This window comes from Solea senegalensis, linkage group LG10 (assembly GCF_019176455.1).
Source record: "Solea senegalensis isolate Sse05_10M linkage group LG10, IFAPA_SoseM_1, whole genome shotgun sequence".
Classification (NCBI taxonomy): domain Eukaryota; kingdom Metazoa; phylum Chordata; class Actinopteri; order Pleuronectiformes; family Soleidae; genus Solea; species Solea senegalensis.
The window spans coordinates 14,476,141-14,495,645 of record NC_058030.1 but is presented as its reverse complement, the minus strand read 5'-3'; the positions used below and the strand labels follow the sequence as shown (position 1 = coordinate 14,495,645).

Genomic DNA, 19,505 nt, shown 5'->3' with positions numbered 1-19,505 from the left:
CAAAATCTACAACCCCTTCACCGAGTTTCCGACTTCAACTCAGGGGCCAACAACCACAACGGAATCTACATCCATTCCAACCACACCTGCTACAGCAACTACACAGCCAACTACAACAGCAACATCCACAACACCTCACAGTGAGCCTCCAACTTCAACTCTGCAGCCAACAACCAGAACAGAATCGACATCCATTCCAACTACACCTGCTGTAACAGGAACAATGCCAACTTCAACCACAAAATCTACAACCCCTTCCACCGAGTTTCCGACTTCAACTCAGGGGCCAACAACCACAACAGAATCTACATCCATTCCAACCACACCTGCTACAACAACTACACAGCCAACGACAACACCTCACAGTGAGCCTCCAACTTCAACTCTGCAGCCAACAACCAGAACAGAATCGACATCCATTCCAACCACACCTGCTACAACAACTACACAGCCAACGACAACACCTTACAGTGAGCCTCCAACTTCAACTATGCATCCAACATCCAGAACAGAATCGACATCCATTCCAACTACACCTGCTGTAACAGGAACAATGCCAACTTCAACCACAAAATCAACAACCCCCTTCACTGAGTTTCCTACTTCAACTCAAGGACCAACAACTACAACGGAATCGACATCCATTCCAACCACACCTGCTACAACAACTACACAGCCAACGACAACATCCAGAACACCTCACAGTGAACCTCCAACTACAACTGCTACAACACCAGAGCTTTCCACAACAATGACATTTTCAACAACTCTTTCCACATTTGAACCTGAAATTACAGAATCTCCTGGGCCATCTTCAACACCACCAAGAACTTTACCCATTGTCTCTATCCAAACTACTATGCCTACACTTCAGACTCCTACTTCAACTCTATGGTCATCAACAACAAAAACAGAATCTACAACCGTCTCACCCACACGTCCTACAACAACTGCACATCTAACTACGACGACAACATCTGCATCAATACCAACAGAACCTCCGACCATAACCCAGATGGCAAGTACAACCATAAAATCTACATTTACATCTACAGGCCCTCCTTCTACTACAACAAGACAATCTACAACACAACCAACCAAACCACCTGGTACAACTGAGGAACTAACTACAACAAAACCTACAACCCCATCAACAGAATACCCAACTCCAAGTACCACTACACAATGTGTCTGTATAGTTAATGGCACTATCTATAAGCCTGGTAAATACTGTAATTAATCTCAGTCAGATCATTTCAAATGTTTTAAGTCTTATCCTTGTTTATTCTCAAATTCTTCTTTATTTCACCTTTAGGTGATGTAATATTTGACAGGGAAGACCTTGGATCAAACATATGTCTCACAATGATATGTTCTGACACGTGTGAGCTTCACAATACAACAGAATTATGCACTACTCCTATGCCTACAGTTACAAGTGCTAGTACTACAACAAGTATAAGTACAACTAAACCTCTACCCGGATGCCCTGAATGGGATGTACAAGTAAGAACATTTGTATACTTATTCTTATTCTTATTATTCTCAGTTGAAGCACATTTATAAGACAATAGCACATAATGTTTTGCATTTGTTTGAGCTAAAATTAATAACCCGCCCCTCTCTCCCCAAAGCAAAATGAGACCTTCCATCTGTGCAACTGCACCTGGGCTAAATGCATTGAGAATACTACAGTTGAAATATTTCAAAAAGAATGTCCACCCATTGAGAACATCACTTGTAGTAATGGAAATGCACCAGTTTTTGTTCCTGATGAATACGGCTGCTGCCAACATCCCGTTTGTGACTGTAAGCTATTTTGTGGTTTAAGTTCTTATTAATTCACTCTTAAAATTGTCTTAATTTTACCAATTAATAAACGATATATCATTTTTTTCTTTGTTCTTGTCAGGTGTATGCCAAGGCTGGGATTATCCTCATTACATTACATTCGATGGACTATACTACACTTACCAAGGAAATTGTACTTACATTTTAATGAAAGAGATTGATGAACAACAAAAGCTGAAGATTTATATTGACAATGTCTTTTGTGATCCAGCGGAAGTTGTGACTTGTTCACGATCATTAATTATATCATACGAATCACAAATTGTCAAACTCATAAATCATAACCATATGGGAGCACCACAATTGGAGGTAAATCCATATATGTCCATTTTTATTTGTTTTATTTCTTGTTCTGCAAATCTACTTTTGCAATCTTTAAATATAGATTATTACTATGTGTTGCTGGCATTAATGATGATGATCTTTGTATACAGCACAATTAGAGGATATTTCTGTCTTTTCACATATTTTTTTTCCCCCACAGGCACTGAAAAATGGAGTACCCCTAAAACTGCCTTATTCACAATATGGTGTTAAAATATTGGATTCTGGCATTAATTTGGTTTTGGAGATCCCGAGCATAAGAGTAGTCATTACATTTGGAATAGCTAGTTTTAGTGTTACTCTTCCATATGAATTGTTTGGTAGAAACACTCAGGGCCATTGTGGTAAGAACATTTCTCCGTCAAGTTAGTAAATCATGAGTAATGAGTTAGAATGTCATTTTAACTTTTTAATGATTCTGTTATCAGGAACATGCAACAACAATCAGGCAGATGACTGCATGCTGCCTAACAACCAGCTGGTTGAAAGTTGTACAATGGTGGCTGACTATTGGCTTGCAGAAGACATTAATCAACCCAGCTGCGAGACACCAGCTGTAATGTCCATAAACAAACCTAAAACTTCACCAAACCCAAACCCAATTCCATGCAATTCTGACAGTATGTGTGACTTGCTAAAAAGCAGGTAAGCATTCTCTTATCTTGTTTTCTTCTCATAAATCTCCATAATGTTTGGGAAATTGCAGTTAAAATTAAAACCTTTGTTAAAACTGTCTTTCATTCACAGTGTCTTTGCCGAGTGCCATCCCTTTGTCTCACCTGAAAATTTCTACAGAGGTTGTATATTTGACGGCTGCCATGTTTCCAACCCAGCAGCAGAGTGCACAAGTTTGCAGACTTATGCTGCTGCCTGTGCCCGGGCTGGGATTTGCATTCACTGGAGGATCCACACCAAACACTGTAGTAAGCAAACCCTCATTAATTACTGTAAGAGATTCTGTCATTAAAACACACTTATAAGCAGACAACTCTGATACATTTTTCTTACTGAGAGAATGTAGGCATAAAGTACTTTTAAAAAGACCCAATTAAGTTCATCTTTTCACAATCAGAAATTGACTGCCCGTCAAACAAAATTTACAAGCCATGTGATCCTGCAGAACAGTCAACATGTGAAGACAAGTAAGTTTCTTCAGAAATGGTTCATATTCTTCTGTGCACACCAGCGTTTTCTAAGATTTATTGGCGAAAAATCAGAAAATCAACATTTTTATATCAACAACAGTAGATAAATTGAATTAATTCTGTTCCTTCTTTGATGATTCAATTTTATAGTCCTAATGAAATAAATATGAAGTTCATCACCGAAGGCTGCTTTTGTCCAGAAGGGATGACACTCCTCAACAAAGAGTCTGACAAATGTGTCAATAAGTGTGGTAAGTGTGGTGTGTATGTGAAAGTTTTATTGATGATAATAATTTGTATCAGTCACAAAGTCCTATATAAATGTTAATTTTCCAACAGGATGTCTGGATCCTGAGGGCATTCCTCGTGAGGTGAGTCATGTCTTCAACTAAAGCTCACCTAATAACAAAACTTTTTTTTCTCAGAAGAGAAAATTAAATCATTGCTCTGGTGTATTATTTCAGTATAATGAGACATTTGAATACAAATGCCAAAACTGCATCTGTGAGGAGTCCACCAAGGCTGTGTCTTGCAAGCCAAAGACATGCCAACAACCGCCTATGATGAAATGCACAGGTCCAGGGTTTGCCCTTGTCAAACAAACTGATTCTTCAGACCACTGTTGTTCTGTTTACATTTGCCGTAAGACATTTACCTTCAGTCTGGATTTATCTTTCAAAACGTTCACACATTTATTGACAGTGATTCTTTAGGATGGTCTTAATAAGCTTTACTATCACTGTTTTGTCATTTTTAACAGAATGTCAAAGCAACCTTTGCCCAGTTAACAACATAAACTGTCCAGTTGGATATGTACCAGCTTTCAGCATACACGAGGGAAAATGCTGTCCAGAACATAGCTGTGGTGAGCTCATCAATTCATATTTAAATCATACAAAACCTAATGACCACAGACACACTTAAAGTCATTTTCTTATTATTTTCTAGAGCCAAAAAAAGTGTGTGTTCACAAACAGATTGAGTACCAGGTAAATAAATTAAAATGTATCAGAAAGATTTATCTGACCATTTGTCTTTTCATGAGTCAAATTATATACAAGTTTCCCCTTTATCTCCAAGCCTGGCTCTTCAGTTCCTGTGCAAGTATGTCAGAAATGCATCTGTACCAATGAGGTGGACCCCATGTCTGGTCTATTCAAAATATTCTGTGAGCTTCAGCAATGTCAGCAAGATTGTGAAAGGGTAAGGTCCATTTTACTCATATTTATATATATATATATATATAAATGTGCGATTCAACTTGTTTCCTCAGTAAAAATATGTAGCAACCTAACTGTCCTCATTCTTGTAGGGGTATGAATATATGGAAAGTTCTTCAGGTGAATGCTGTGGGGAGTGTGTGCAGACACACTGTGACTTTGCTGTTAACGGTACCAAGCATCTGTTGATGGTAAGGTGGATCAGATCAGTTTGCTGCTTAACGTAGTAAACTTTTAATGCCTAAATTTCCGTGTGTGTGTGTGTCCATCCAGCAAGGACAAACCTGGTCACCGCCTGAGAATAAGTGTGACCATTACAACTGTGTCAAGAGCGGTGAAACTTTAACAATGGTCATGTCACATATTGTGTGCCCCCCTTTCCAACTTAGCAATTGTGAACCTGTAAGTATCATTTTAAATAAACAAATCAGAATAGTATGTGTTTCTGTGAGTACATAAATGTAAAATATGATGCTGTGTATTTGGCTCTATAGGATACAATTCAGACTGCAGCCAATGGCTGTTGTAAAACTTGTAAGTTTTTGAATTTTCATTCTCCTTGGTTTTTTTTTGGGGGGGGGTGGTTATCTGAAAACACGCTCATTGTAAGTCTTTTCTTTGCAGGTGTGGAAAAGGAGAAAGCCTGCAAGTTAGTATCCATGAAAACCCATGTTATACACAAGGGCTGTCAGTCGTACGAGGAGGTAGATATACCATACTGTGAAGGATCCTGCAATACCTATACCAAGTAAGCATGCAAATGATTCTTCTCTTTCATAGAAAATTCCCAGATTCATTCAATTTTGAGTAGCTCAGGTGTATAAATACACTCATACGTGCATATATCTGGTTGATTCATTGATCACCGCATCTTTCCTCAGGTACTCTGAAACAGCAGCTATTATGCAGCAGTCTTGTGCCTGCTGTAAGGAGACACGCTTTAGCAAACGCACTGTTGATTTGCACTGCCTGGATGGAGATGTGGTTTCCTACTCATACACACATGTGGAAAAGTGTGGCTGTAGCCACACAGACTGCAACAATGCTGAGGGGCATCAAATTCGCAGGAGGCGAAGATTCACATCGGTCTGAAATACCAAAACCACACTACTGAATGTGGAATGACAAAGTTCTTCCCATTCTGGTCGACCAATCACTACACCTCTTACAAAGAAATATTTATCATATGCCATGTATGATGAAATAAAGAAATGCAACTTCTTTCAGTCTGTTTCTCTGTTTGTCAATCCAAATCGTATTGCAGTCAATATCATTAAAATTAGTTGTTGCAATGTCATTTTCAGTTTATTTACAATAAAATATTGCTGGAACATAATTGTAACACTCAGCACAAACTGGCAAACTACTTTGACTTTAATGTTTAGATCAATTCAAATTCAGAACAAAGTATTTGTCCCCAGGGGGCAACAATATTTCCTTATTTGTGTTACAATATGTCAGCTGTTAAATGCCTCCCTTTAATCCAATAATAAAGCTGATCTGAAAAAAATAAAATAAAAAAGTATGATGTAGTCTAACTCTTTGTGTGCGTGTGAGTGTGTATGAAAGAGCATACACATCAACATGACCCGTTTTACAATAACAAGGTTTTACCATCCAACAGTGTGCATATATAATGTATATATATATGTTTATATATATGCACATAAACACACACATATGTATATATATACATATGTCTGTGTGTGTATATACGTATATAATTGAGGCTAATCCTAACTGATGAAGTTAAGTGATGAAAGAATAAGTATTTATCAAATACATATAGAGTGGATTATAGTGTGTGATGTGTATAATTTGTGGCATATAGTTTCTGAAGAGGACCCCAGTGATTTTAAGGTTAATTTACTTATTTCCGTTTCAATACACTCTGTCGTACAACAAACTTGCTAGTTTGATTTACAGCAGTTGGCATGTGTAACGTTGCGTTACTGCTTTCTTCTTCTCTTTCTCTTATTTGCAAACTTGTGGGGGATTTTCTGTTTAATCGCACAGCTGCTTTTATACCTGGAAGTAGGTACGTCATGTCCTGCACGAACAACTTGCACTGCAATTGGTCAGCGCTTTGGCCCTGTTATTACCTGCCTGCAGGTCATACTTCGACTCGGATTTAACTCGAGTCTTTGAACATTTCAACATTAGATGTATAGGTACGCCCAAATAAATTGTATTCGAATCAAACACTGTAGATTGAATCATGGGATTATTTTCGGTCTGTTTAATACAACACTGTTAAAACCGGTGGTTAATGAATCATAAATCATGTTTAGAATCAATGAAACAAGGTTGTCCCACATTATAAAGGAATATTTTGGGAGCAAACCCCGAAGCTGTTGGACTCCCTAACTGAACATTACATGTTCATGTCGGTCGTGTGAACGTTTTCAGAAAGAAAATGGGGAATGAATTAGCGGAGAGGAGTTTGCAGGAAGCAGAGGGAGGAGGAGGGGGCGCTGCACGGAGCTGCTGACAGGTAGATGAGCTGTGCGCTGTCCGCGGTGCTGAATGCTGCTGCGGCTGCTGCTCACCGGAGATCTTCGACGCAGATTTTACACCGGAGCACCGCCACAACCTTCATCGGCTCGAGCTTTCCAGACTTCTAACACAAATATCCCACTTGAAATCTTTTTTCTTATCGCTGGCTGGATCTTAAGATGGCACTGCGTGGAGTAACATTGCGCAAGGCAAAAGCGGACTTATTTGACTGCTGTTTTGTGACTGTGAAAACAGCCCTTTCATACTGAACGTGTTTCTCCTCTATCTCCATTTTCTGGCTCATCCTTTTCAGGACATCGAGGCATTTTCTTTCTTTCCTTCCTTTTTTTAAAACAAAAGGGGAGGCGTGACATTTGCATTAGTTTAACAATATGCTCATTATTGCTGCACATCCATTTATCGTCGTATTATAGAATTCTTTAAGATCATTTGGACATGGAGCCCGGAAAGGAGGGAGCTCTCCCTACCTCTAAAGAGGGATTAAAACAAATCGCGGGAAAGGCCCTCGGCAATCTGTACAGGTAAGAACAAATGAACATTTGTACATGTCTTTTTTAATCACGGAATAAAGCTGCTGTGAGGAATTCGACGCAGACAATGTCCCAGGTGTTGGGACCACACATGAGACAAGGTATTGTCTTTAACAAATACGTTTTATCAGAATTGCAATTCAATCTAGAGGGAAAACTCGTCGTTATGAGAGGAATCACGGGTTTGGTTGTGAAAGCAGAGTCGTGTGGCCCGAATATTTAAGGATCACATATTTCCCTGGAGGATGATCCCCCTCCACCAGCAGCTGTGGGTGTTTTTTTAATAATTAATGCAACAGAACGAGTCGTGACACAAGGTCGGGGGGTATCTAGTATCCTGTGTATCAATCTGTATTAATTCAAGATCGATTGAGTCCAAATCAATTGACTTCCTGATATTCTTTATAGTGTCACGAGGACGTACAAGTGGAATGTGGTCTCAATTAAACCGGATAAGTGACCACAAAGAAATCAGATCTTCATTTTTGAAATCATAGTAAAGGAAGCTGTGTGCAGAGGAACAGTTTTTTAAGTTGTATAAAATGGATGTTTTCATATGTGAGGGGGGGAATGAAACGATGGTTGAATATGAAACGATGTATTACGAAAAAACGAGGCATTTACAAAAAAATAATAAAATAAAGACGTTTTTTATATATATACGTTAGACATTTCCCTTTTTTCGTTTGGTTAGTTTATCCTAATTTTGTTTTAGTTATCGGATTTGAGTCCACGCTGCAGCACAGAAACGTGACAGGAAAAAAAATGAGTTGCTTTTGAAAGCTGTGAAAGGCCCGGTATTTTACCGGGTGAGGCCTTCACATTTCAATGTCAGTTTTTTAAAGAAATCTATACCTCACATTTCTCCAAACAGATTCCGAGTGTGAGCCCAAGCAAAAAAAGGACCTACGTCACACGCTCAGCTGTGCGGATAATAATAATAATAATAATAATAATAAAAATATATATATATATAAAAAGAAAAATCGTGAATTATACTCCAGACACCAGGGATGTTGATGTTGCTGCAATGCGGTATGAAGGTCATTTTGTCTTCGTTTGCCAGACACTCTTTTGCTTTACAGAAATATAAAAAACAAAAAACGTTTAATTAAAATAAGCAGTGCTGGCTGTAAGGGCCTTGTGCCAAATTAAAGATAAAAACAAAAATATAGTTATGGTCTTTTTCTGTATTTTCTGTACAGCTGAAGCGTATGAATAAATACATAAAACACCGATTTTATGCTTTGGCAGAAAATCAACGAAATCGACAGGCAAAATTCCCACTTTTTCCATTTCTCGCCTTTCCATTTAATCTCAATAATCGTGTTCTCCTCTACTATGAATGTAACCTCAAATAAACGGGCTTGTCGTGCAGGAGGCTGGAGAAGCGGCAGCAGCAAACAGGTGAGGCCATCGAGCTGACGGAGGATGGGAGACCCAGAGAGGAGCAGGCGCGGAAGACGCCTCTGTGCGACTGCACGTGCTTCGGGCTGCCGCGCAGATACATCATCGCGATGCTGAGTGGGCTCGGCTTCTGCATCTCGTTCGGTATCCGGTGTAACTTGGGTGTGGCCATCGTCAGCATGGTCAATAACCACACGGTGCACGAGAACGGCAAGATCATCATAAAAGAGGTGCCTGGAAACTCCACCCACCACCATCATCACCACCATCACACATGAACCCCCAGTGCACGAGGCCCTCCCTCACAATTTAAACCCAGAAATAATTTGTGATTTTTATTAGTTTAGAGAGCAGACGTACATTATTGTGGACAATGATTCTGAAATGTTCATATTTTCATATATTACTGATTGATGAGTCAAAATTCACTTTCTTTGAATAACCCATATTTTTTGTGAGGCAGTAAGTGGATTTTCATTATATTATTTAAAAAAAAAAGGTTATTTTACACAATTTGAAAAAGAACATATTTTTTTTATATTGATTTTTTTTTCTTTCTGTGTCTGGAAGAAAGCGATATTCAACTGGGACCCAGAGATCGTGGGCATGATTCATGGATCCTTCTTCTGGGGCTACATAGTTACTCAGATTCCAGGAGGGTACATATCCTCAAGACTGGCTGCAAACAGGTAAAAGCGCCGGAATAAACAAATATTGTGGGAAAAAGAAGAACTAAAGAAAACATGGCGTTTCCATCCTGAGCTGTAATTAACATTAAAACATTTTTTTTAATATATTTATGCGATAGGCAGTCATATACAGACGTCGGGCTTGAAGAAAGGAGTCTGACCTTAGAGCAGATAAACTGGGGATTTGGCTGATGCCCGCCAGGCTTGCCTCCTCATGTTAATGAGCTCCCACGGGACAACCGTGTCTAATCCTTTATGTTCAGAGGCATGGCAACCACACCCACCCAAAGCCCTGTTCTAATAACTGTGGTATGATTTCAAGACCACATCTACAGCACATTATTTCACTTGCAACTGATTAGTCAGCTACATTTGGACAAATATAATGAGAGTAAAGGTGCTCCAGAGGACAACAAGCCTGTAAAAGATGTAAAACAACAACAACAGTTGTTTCAACAAATACAGCTTTTAGTAAAGTCTTTAAATATTTACTGTAACAGTAATGGGAGAAAAGTAGAAGTAGAATATGCTCACATTATAAGTCCTCGTACATTACCATTTTATGATTGTTAAAGCCCTGTTTCATGAGGGAAATGGAGACTTAATAAGATGCAGGATGAAGAGCTTCATCATGCCAAGTCAGCTGAGCCCACTGACGCCTTCTGCTGCAAACACCTCCTGTCCTCACTCCCGGAAAACTGACTAACTGCCTGTTATTTGTGTGTGTGAGGCTTCCAACTGGCACTGATTTATCTTCCTCATCACAACTATAATGTTCTTTGTGGGCTGTTTCATGTTAAATGTATGTCTAAAGCTCTTTGAAATACTTTCTTGCTGAAGAAGAGCAATCTTGTATATCGACATCTGTTTGACAAAATAATCCCATTGTTTTGTCTGTTCAGGGTTTTTGGGGCTGCCATCGTGCTGACATCCATCCTGAACATGTTCATTCCCTCTGCCGCTCGGGTGCATTATGGATGTGTCATCTTTGTGAGGATATTACAAGGGTTGGTGGAGGTACTGCTGCATGCTTTGCACATCCGATTCTAACCTTTAAAAGACCCACAAATGATGCCTCATTATCAAGCTGAGAGCTGAACTCAAACTCTAATCAACTTGTCCTGACGTTCAATATTTAACCGTGTTTTGCAGAAATCCTCTCCACGTAGCTTTCTATTTGAATTTGCACAGGAAAATGGCTCCCATTATGAAGAAACTCCATTCATTCATACCACATACAATTGTCAGCTTACAAACAGAACAGCAAACAACATACAGTGAAACCCTGAATAGCTGGGATTTTGAATATTGGTTTTCCTGGCTCTAAGAGCCTGATATTCACATACAAACCCACAGAACAAAAGCAATAAAACCACTTGATACAGGCAGCTCCCACAGCTCAAGAGAGAGAGCATGATTTCAGAGACGGACGCTATTATCAGACTGAAGGTCATCTTCTTTTGTGATTTTGTTTAGCTGCATGTAGTCGTTTCGACAGCAGCTCGTGACCACCGAGAGAGAGAGAGAGAGGGAGGGAGGGAGAGTCAGCTGTGCTCAGCAACCGCCGACTTATTACTGCAAATTAAACATTAGCATTTCAGGGTGTCTCCCACTGCAAACCCCAGCAATTTGTGTCTATCAATAGTTGATTGTATGCCACTTAGTGTGTAATGAAGATTTAATGGGAGCAGTTCAGTGTTTCTTCTTCCATGAAGCGGGCAGAGTCAGCTCGAGTTTGGACTGAGTCACACCAAACCCATTAGTCTCAATTAGAAAGGTCAGCCACACAGCATATCAGTTTGCTTGTTATTAACAACAATTTGTCTTGTGTGTCTGTGACAAATAACGACAGACCTTGACAATCAAGCAGAATGTCTTCACATTATGTCACTTGTTATTGACCGAGAGTGGAAAGCAGATGTGACTTGTATTGATAAGTCAGAAAATCTAACACGGTAGCTTGTGAAATGACGGACACAATTATCAGAGAACTGAGAAAAGGTCGAGCTGCAGTCATCCCTGTGTTGTTCAGATCATGTGACCAGATCATAGCGTAACTGCAATGTCATATGTTGCCATGCAGGGAGTGACTTATCCAGCCTGCCATGGGATCTGGAGCAAGTGGGCTCCACCGCTGGAGAGAAGTCGTCTGGCAACCCTTTCCTTTTGTGGTACAAAATCTACACACGCGCACACTCATGTTTCTGTCATCAGTGTGATATAGTTTGTATCATCATGTCACTCCTCACACTGAAACGTGAGCAGTGACTTATAGTGGTTGTAAATGCTTGTCACCAAACTCAGAAAAAATAACATCAAAATGATCAAATAACGTCAAACGGTTATAACGGTTTTGTCTTTTTCAGGATCCTATGCTGGTGCAGTGGTTGCAATGCCTCTGGCTGGGATCCTGGTCCAGTACACAGGATGGTCCTCTGTGTTCTACGTGTATGGTGAGTGTCACCTGCATGAAAACACCTATGATTTGGAAAATGTATATAGTTGAGTAAGATTTGTCTGTGCAGCACAAATGACTGGCATGTTTGCTTCTTGATCTCTGCAGGGTCCTTTGGAATTGTTTGGTACATGTTCTGGATCTTGGTGTCCTACGAAAGCCCGGCTGAGCACCCGACCATCACTGATGAAGAGCGGCGTTACATTGAGGAGAGCATTGGTGAAAGTGCTCAGCTGATGGGAGCGATGGAGGTGAGTCCTCAGTCTGTAGCCGCTTTTGTTTGTCACACAAGTTACAGTACACAAAAACTCCTGTTCTCTTTGTTTTGACCAGAAATACAAGACACCCTGGAGGAAGTTTTTCTCCTCCATGCCCGTCTATGCAATCATTGTGGCCAACTTCTGCAGGAGCTGGACATTTTATCTGCTGCTCATTAGTCAGCCGGCATACTTTGAAGAAGTGTTTGGCTTTGAAATTAGCAAGGTAAGTAAGTCCCTATTAATGCCAGGTATCAGACTTTTATGACATTACAAACACTGTGTGGATGAATAAGCATTTATTTTAGAGTGTAGCAAAAGTAATATCATTCATATTTAAGTAAAGTGATGGTTTAAGAGAAATAGTAAAATGTCTTCATATATTCAACTCACACTAGTTTGTATGCAATGGAAACCTCCCATGATGCACCTGTGCAGCAGTCATCAATTGTATGTGTTGCTGCTTTGTTACTCTTCCCAACCACCTGCTGTGTAAGAGCATTAGAGATCTGCTTTGTAAATGTGATTAACATTGTGTTCTATCATGTTGCCACAAATTCATTGTTGTTCTAGTTCCTTATTCAGGGGAAGTTGTGGTGTGGTTAGGAGGTTGTGTTGTCTGTATCGAGCTCCATTATACCACTCCATCTGAAATGTAAGCATCCCGTGATAATATGTGTCTGGATCCTCGTCTCCTGCTCAGTCAGGACACAGAACCAAATCATGACACTGTTAAGATACTGAAACATCATATAAATAGTCACCTTTAAAATAAGAACTTTTCACAAATGGTTAAAGGGGTTTTCTTGACATGTTGAGTTAGAAGAAAACATGAAATCGTCTTTTAAAGAATAATAATATTTATAGTAATAGTATTTCTGTGATGGTATGTTATGTAAACTAAAATATTCCCGTGTGCTTGAATGTGTCTTCCAAATGGTAGAATCCATTTAATATAATCTTTAAAAATGTATGAGCTTTGGCCTGCCTGTGTGAATATGGGGCATGAATCAAGCAGGTTTGGCAGCTGTAATTCTACAGCTACAGGATGAGCTTGTATCGGCACTTCGCTCTTATTACTGGAGTTGAATTATTGCTCTGATGTGACACGGGGAGTCAGCGGTGGAGAGCACAGATGAGGATTTGCTCTGACACTGAGAGATCACTTTGCTGCAACATGTGTTTGCTGGTTTCTTCAGGTTGGAATTGTATCGGCTCTCCCCCACTTGGTCATGACCATCATCGTACCCTTAGGTGGCCAGTTAGCAGACTATCTGCGGACCCACAACATCATGTCCACCACTACGGTCCGTAAAATCATGAACTGTGGAGGTGAGGCTTTGACCGTCTTTGTTTTCATAAAAGTGCAGACATACTGTAAGTGTCGTCATTTATTTCATTCATGGTCCTGTTGTTTTCAGGCTTTGGTATGGAGGCCACGCTCTTACTAGTGGTTGGTTATTCTCACAGTAAAGGGGTGGCCATCTCATTCTTAATTCTGGCGGTAGGATTCAGTGGATTTGCAATATCAGGTGAGACTTAAAAATATTGCGTTTCAACTTTTTATTTGAACCTCATTCTTCTCTGTTAAAATGAACACCTACCTCTGAATATTCAATCTTTTTGCTTTAGGTTTCAACGTAAACCATTTAGACATCGCTCCTCGCTATGCCAGCATCCTCATGGGCATATCTAATGGTGTGGGTACCCTGTCTGGGATGGTCTGTCCACTGATAGTGGGCGCAATGACAAAGAACAAGGTGAGTTGTTTTTGCTCCGACTCAAATCAGACCTTTGTCATATATATCCAATTATTGATATTATTATTATTATAAGAAATCATCACAATTGAAGGTGGTCTATGATCAGTCACTCAGTCTGATTTTTCTGTCCCCAGACCCGAGAAGAGTGGCAATATGTCTTCCTCATTGCTTCCCTCGTGCATTATGGTGGTGTGGTGTTTTATGGGATCTTTGCATCTGGAGAGAAACAGCCATGGGCCGACCCTGAAGAGACCAGCGAAGAGAAGTGCGGCTTTATCGATGAGGATGAGCTGGCCGAAGAGACGGGTGATATCACGCAGAGTTACGGCGCAATGGGCGGTCCGGCTAAAAGCTATGGGGCCACTTCCCAGCTCAATGGAGGTTGGGTACAGGACTGGGATAAGACGGAGGAGTATGTGCAGGAACCGGCGGGAAAGATGTATGCTGAGCGTGGCTACTCTTAAAGCAGGGCGGCTGTGGTGAGTCTGCTTACAGAACCAGACTCTCCATCCCAGATTGCACAAATAACCACTATATTAGATGATATTTAAATCCATTCAGTGTATTACAGTAAAATGGTTCCTCGTAGTTTCAAGAAGCAAGTGTAAAGAAGTAGTTAGTCGCAATGCAGAACAATCCTTACTGATTGTCACATTTTTCACCATGTTTAGCTTCATTATACTGTTGATAGCAGTTGAAAAGAAAACTGCAGGCCATCATTGTACTTCTTAGGCACCCAAACCTCATCAATCTACTTGAACAACCAAGAGCCAGATGACACTGCAGCTGACCATCATATGGGGTCTTTCTCTGAAGTACCACTCTGATTGCACTGAAACAATGAGTATTCTAAAAATGAGATTCTATCCTGTATCTCAGATGTGTTTTATGTACTGTATATACCTGTATACTGTTTCTGTGAGACTGTTGTGGATTTTGGGTCGTTGATCTGTGTTAACATTACTATAAAAGGCCATATTTTTCATGGACAGTACCTTTTCAGGGAGATGTCTGCTTGCAAAAAAAGGCCTTCTCAAGCAAAGCCTATAATACACTATAAGACAAAAATAGAGTGAGTGAAATTGAAGTGTAGAGTTTTAGTGTGTGTTTTTTGCATGAATTTGCTCAATCAATGTTTCAGATGCAGCTGCCATAAGGTCACTGTCCCTCATCCTGCCTACTGCTTTCTTCTTAGTGTCTTCTGCCATAATAAATAATGAAATGAACTTTAATTATCAGGTTTTGGCTGTGATGTGAGACAAATTAAAAAAAAAATAAAAAAAAAAAAAAAGGTTTTGATGACTATTGCTCAGAAGGCATTGTTAATTGATGTTTGGTGTGCACTGCAATAAATTCTGTGTACCAGCCACCACCCATCACATTCTGTTTTGTAATGTAACCTTGGCTTGCTGTATCTAAGTGTACTTGTTTTGGAGTCATGTGATGATCAACACTTAAGATGTGTGTTTTAACAAATTACTAGTGTCCGGAGAATCCAGCGTTAGTGCTCATGATGCAGGGCATATTGTTGCATTTTGAAAGCGAGGGATTGTGTACGAACAACCAGGCATTGTGATCTCTTGGTGTTTCTTGGTTGTTCTCATTGTCACCAAAAGTACTTTATTGACACTTTGATATTGTCACGTTTCAGTGGACCATATGAGATGGCTCTTCCACCTTAATAGATGGCTCTTCCACCTTTCTTTGCAATTTGAACACCTTTATTCATTTGCTGTATGGATTCTGCAAGGATGTTTAAAAAAATATATGAATATTTAAGAATGTTTAAGATGACCAAAAGATGCTATTACGGCTTTGTGCCTAAAGTTTATGTAAAAAGATAAATGTGATTTTATGGCTTCTAATGTTGTCTTTATTGAAGAGATATGTTGATGTAAAAAAAAAAGTGTTATAAAAAATAATACTCATATGATTTTATAAAAAAAACAACTGCCATTGTTTCATCTCGCGTGTGGGTGTGTTGTACTGTAATATGTTATATATGTGTTTTTTTTTTCTTCATCTGTTTATATAAAGGTTAGAGGTCCACTGGGACTGAAGGCAGACTACCTAACCAGTTACCACCTTCACCCATCAGTGTCCTGCATCTACTATTCTCTCCATGTTTCTCATTAGTAAATCAATGGCAGTGTTCCCTGGAGTACAGGGCAGAGTAATGGATGCTGTAGATTGGTAATTCATAGAAGGGAAGAGGTAAACAAGTGTAAACACTGATTCTGGAGCTTACCTCCTCACATACCGTGCAGGATCAGTGACTTTAGTCGTGTGAAACCTGCTGCCGAGGTGTCATGTAGGCCCAGAATAAAATGTGTTAAACCTCTCGACGGCAGCTCACATGTCTGACTTCTACAGGAGGAAGACAAAGCCAGAGAGTTCCCTGTTTTCCCTGAGTGTAAGGCTGAGGCTAACAGTGTAACACAAGATGACCGCAAGGACTCAAATCACATCAGTAATCACTATCATTTAGGGCAAGAGCGCATATGAGTTTAAAAACAATAAATAAAAAATCCTAGCTATCATGGAGGTTTGTATTAAGAATTTATTATTATTATTTTGTAATTAGTTATTAAATTAGTGTTTTGAGCATACATTTGTGTTTTAGGCTCGTTAGAAGAACAATGAACACATGTTGAATTCACTGTAAAATGGAAAAAAAAGCAATGCCATTAGTAACAGTAGAAATAGATTTACTACATTTTGGTTATACAACATTCATCTTACACAATGCGATGCTTTGATAAAGAAAAACAAAACATATATATGTACATATATACATATATATATAGAAATATATAGCCAGAGGTAAAGTGACTCTAATTATTATTATTTAATATATTTCCTTATTTTTTGCTATTTGTTTCATTTTCTACACATTCCTCAGCTCCACTCCGATCACATACCCTAGTAGAACAGTATTTCTGTTCTGTTCTAAGCCTGCGTACCAATGGTGGTACACGTACCACAGTTTGCGTACCATGTGTCTAAGCTACAGTATGTAGAGCACCGACACATTTCACCCGGGAGGACATGACTGGCAGGTATGACGTTTATGGAGGCGTGGGGTTTAAGAAGTGAACACATGATGGACAGTGCAGCAGTAGTGTTGCGTCTACAGTACAGCCTTGTTGACTGACGCCTCGATTACAGGAAGCAGCTCCATGTGTGAATAAATCTCCGCTTCCCTTCCGACTTAATGCCCAACTGAGAAAAGAAATCCATTAACACCTCGCACTGCTTGCTCCTCGGTGGACATGTTAATTTGACAGAAAACACAATTGTGCCACCAGCCACGTGGAACATGTTTCCTCATGCCTAACCAGCCGCAGTGGTCATGGCTGTTGCACCGTTGATGGCCTGTCCTGTTAGAGTGCACAATAATTGGAGAGATTTTGACGTCAGCACTGTCGTCATGGAGGCGGAAACTCTCCCACTATCCACCTGCCTGTGAACTCCACTGATATTTAAGACTTAGTCACTGTGATGTATAGTCGTTGCTGTGTGCCTGGTTGTGTAATCGTGATGTTGAGTTAAAGGAGACTGAGTAGTTGTCAGTCTGTGGGGCAGGTGCAGTTTGTGTCCTGGGGGACTGTAATGGGATGAGGCCCAGCCGGAATGAGTGTTTGATGACAGGATTGCACTCCTCCCCTGGGATTGGGCCTGCATACAATTGTCCTCCTGGTGCCTCCTTTTCCTCCCCGTCTTTGACCCAAAATGTACACAGCAGTCTCTCCACACTGCTGCTTGAATATGCTTTCATTTACAGTCTGGAAATCAGCTCCCTCATAAGCGTTAAGATCCATTTTTAACCTAAAATTTCAAAGCAGTAATTACTTTTTTACGACACCACAATACCTTGGGGCAATTGAATTTATACGCACCTCCTTCTCCTTCTCCTCCCTTGCTAATTGCTTTATTGATGAAGAGCATACTCACTATTTTTCGTCTCAGATTTCCACACCCCACAACACATAAAAGAAGCATTAGAATAGATAAGATTTATGTTTCAAACTGATTCCTAAATCTCCCATAAATTATTTACATCATACCTTTTTTTTTTTTATTAAACAGCTTGTTTGGCACACAGCAGCAACAACTATGTGCTATTGTTTTTCTCTCTGCTTACCTTCCACTTGCACTGAAACATTTATTAGGCTTTAACTAAATTTTATGTCACCCACAGTAATGAGGCCGATAAATCCTTGTTTTCACCTCGGGATTGAGGATTGCATCTTGCACACTCACAGGAAGGTGATTGCTACATCCAATTGTTTCTTCTCCACAAAACTGGTTCTTCCTACAGTCGTATTTGATGTAATCCATCACGGGTCCTTCCAGCTCCCCTCCCCCATGTTACATTATGTTGACAGCTTCATGCTCTCCTCTCGACAAAATGCTCATGTACTCACGGAGACAAAGGATAAGAGGCAGATAAGATTTCACATGATACACTTGACACCAATGGGTGAAATTATAATTTTGTAAGCAGATTACAGGGAAAATATTGGATCTTTGAGAAGGTTAATTCACATTTACGTGATCATAAAATGTTTCGTTGTTAGATCTGAAGCTTACTTGTTGGCCAATTGTTTGATCAGAAAATGATCACCACAATGTCCAAGGTCAAGTGTGTAAGAAAATGCAGCACCATTTCACGTTTGGAAATCTTAGACTGACATTTTTTTTAATAAAAAAAGGATTCTATGAACATTATTTATCCCTATTGTAATCACTGAGCTAAAAAGAAAACCTTGAAGTGGCTGGCTGTTTTCTTTCTCTCTCCGTGAGCAAAAATAGAGGAGCATTTCTGCAGCCACAGCACCTCACTGGAGCGTCTGACAGCTGTGCATGTTTTTTATTGGATGTCAGGCAGAGGATGGTGTGAATACCTTCCACCTTTTTTTTTTTTTCAGGCAACAGCCACACCTGATGTGATTCTGTAAAAAGAAAAAAAAAAATCACATTAACCCTTTTCCTCACTGCTTCACTGCAACAAACCAAATTACATTACATTGCCTATGCCTGGGTACATGATGATGATGAAGATGATGATGGTGGCGGCGGCGGCTGCTGACCATCAGTATCCTCTGAGTGGGACACAGGTGTGTGGAGGGGCCTGTCTGCCTCTGCGATCTGTCACTGAGACCAGACATGATCCAGGCTGGATCGGCTTAGGCACGTGCCAAGGGAGGGCTCCAGCCCACCCCCCTCCTCCCTGCTCCTCCACCCCGCCCCCCTTTGGAGAACTCTCTTTTCACACCACCAGATGGGGGCTGGATCTGAGCTTTAATGAATGCTATCCTTCAGGAGCCTTTAGAAGCTGCCACAC

At 40.1% G+C, this 19,505-nt stretch overlaps 2 protein-coding genes across 3 annotated transcripts; both read left to right on the top strand.

Annotated features, from left to right (window-relative positions):
- Window positions 1–393: 393 nt before the first annotated feature.
- LOC122776144 (intestinal mucin-like protein) lies at window positions 394–5,883 on the top strand. 2 transcript variants are annotated; one of them, XM_044036531.1, is made up of 19 exons: window positions 394–1,223; window positions 1,316–1,506; window positions 1,635–1,809; window positions 1,913–2,160; window positions 2,336–2,519; window positions 2,604–2,820; window positions 2,923–3,098; window positions 3,296–3,317; window positions 3,471–3,571; window positions 3,660–3,691; window positions 3,785–3,962; window positions 4,081–4,185; window positions 4,269–4,309; window positions 4,401–4,523; window positions 4,633–4,731; window positions 4,814–4,942; window positions 5,035–5,074; window positions 5,165–5,288; window positions 5,422–5,883. In XM_044036531.1, the coding sequence occupies exons 1-19, from the start codon at window positions 491–493 to the stop codon at window positions 5,630–5,632; spliced, it is 3,129 nt and encodes a 1,042-aa protein (XP_043892466.1). In that variant the 5' UTR covers window positions 394–490; the 3' UTR covers window positions 5,633–5,883. The 2 variants fall into 2 exon arrangements, with proteins under 2 accessions (XP_043892466.1, XP_043892465.1); XM_044036530.1 differs by having other exon boundaries at window positions 3,248–3,317.
- Window positions 5,884–7,035: 1,152 nt separating this feature from the next.
- Window positions 7,036–16,018, top strand: slc17a6a (solute carrier family 17 member 6a). The gene is made up of 12 exons (XM_044037049.1): window positions 7,036–7,578; window positions 8,966–9,224; window positions 9,565–9,683; window positions 10,586–10,700; window positions 11,767–11,854; window positions 12,050–12,136; window positions 12,247–12,389; window positions 12,472–12,621; window positions 13,595–13,727; window positions 13,817–13,927; window positions 14,028–14,155; window positions 14,293–16,018. The coding sequence occupies exons 1-12, from the start codon at window positions 7,493–7,495 to the stop codon at window positions 14,620–14,622; spliced, it is 1,749 nt and encodes a 582-aa protein (XP_043892984.1). The 5' UTR covers window positions 7,036–7,492; the 3' UTR covers window positions 14,623–16,018.
- Window positions 16,019–19,505: the final 3,487 nt, after the last annotated feature.

Excerpts from the sequence above, each read along its gene's own strand:
- slc17a6a (XM_044037049.1), top strand. The coding sequence starts at position 7,493 with ATGGAGCCCGGAAAGGAGGGAGCTCTCCCTACCTCTAAAGAGGGATTA. Across the intron at positions 9,225-9,564 it reads GCAAGATCATCATAAAAGAG|AAAGCGATATTCAACTGGGA; the intron begins GTGCCTGGAAAC and ends TGTGTCTGGAAG. Across the intron at positions 10,701-11,766 it reads TATTACAAGGGTTGGTGGAG|GGAGTGACTTATCCAGCCTG; the intron begins GTACTGCTGCAT and ends GTTGCCATGCAG.
- LOC122776144 (XM_044036530.1), top strand. The coding sequence starts at position 491 with ATGCATCCAACATCCAGAACAGAATCGACATCCATTCCAACTACACCT. Across the intron at positions 4,943-5,034 it reads AACTTAGCAATTGTGAACCT|GATACAATTCAGACTGCAGC; the intron begins GTAAGTATCATT and ends TTGGCTCTATAG. Across the intron at positions 5,075-5,164 it reads CAATGGCTGTTGTAAAACTT|GTGTGGAAAAGGAGAAAGCC; the intron begins GTAAGTTTTTGA and ends TTTTCTTTGCAG.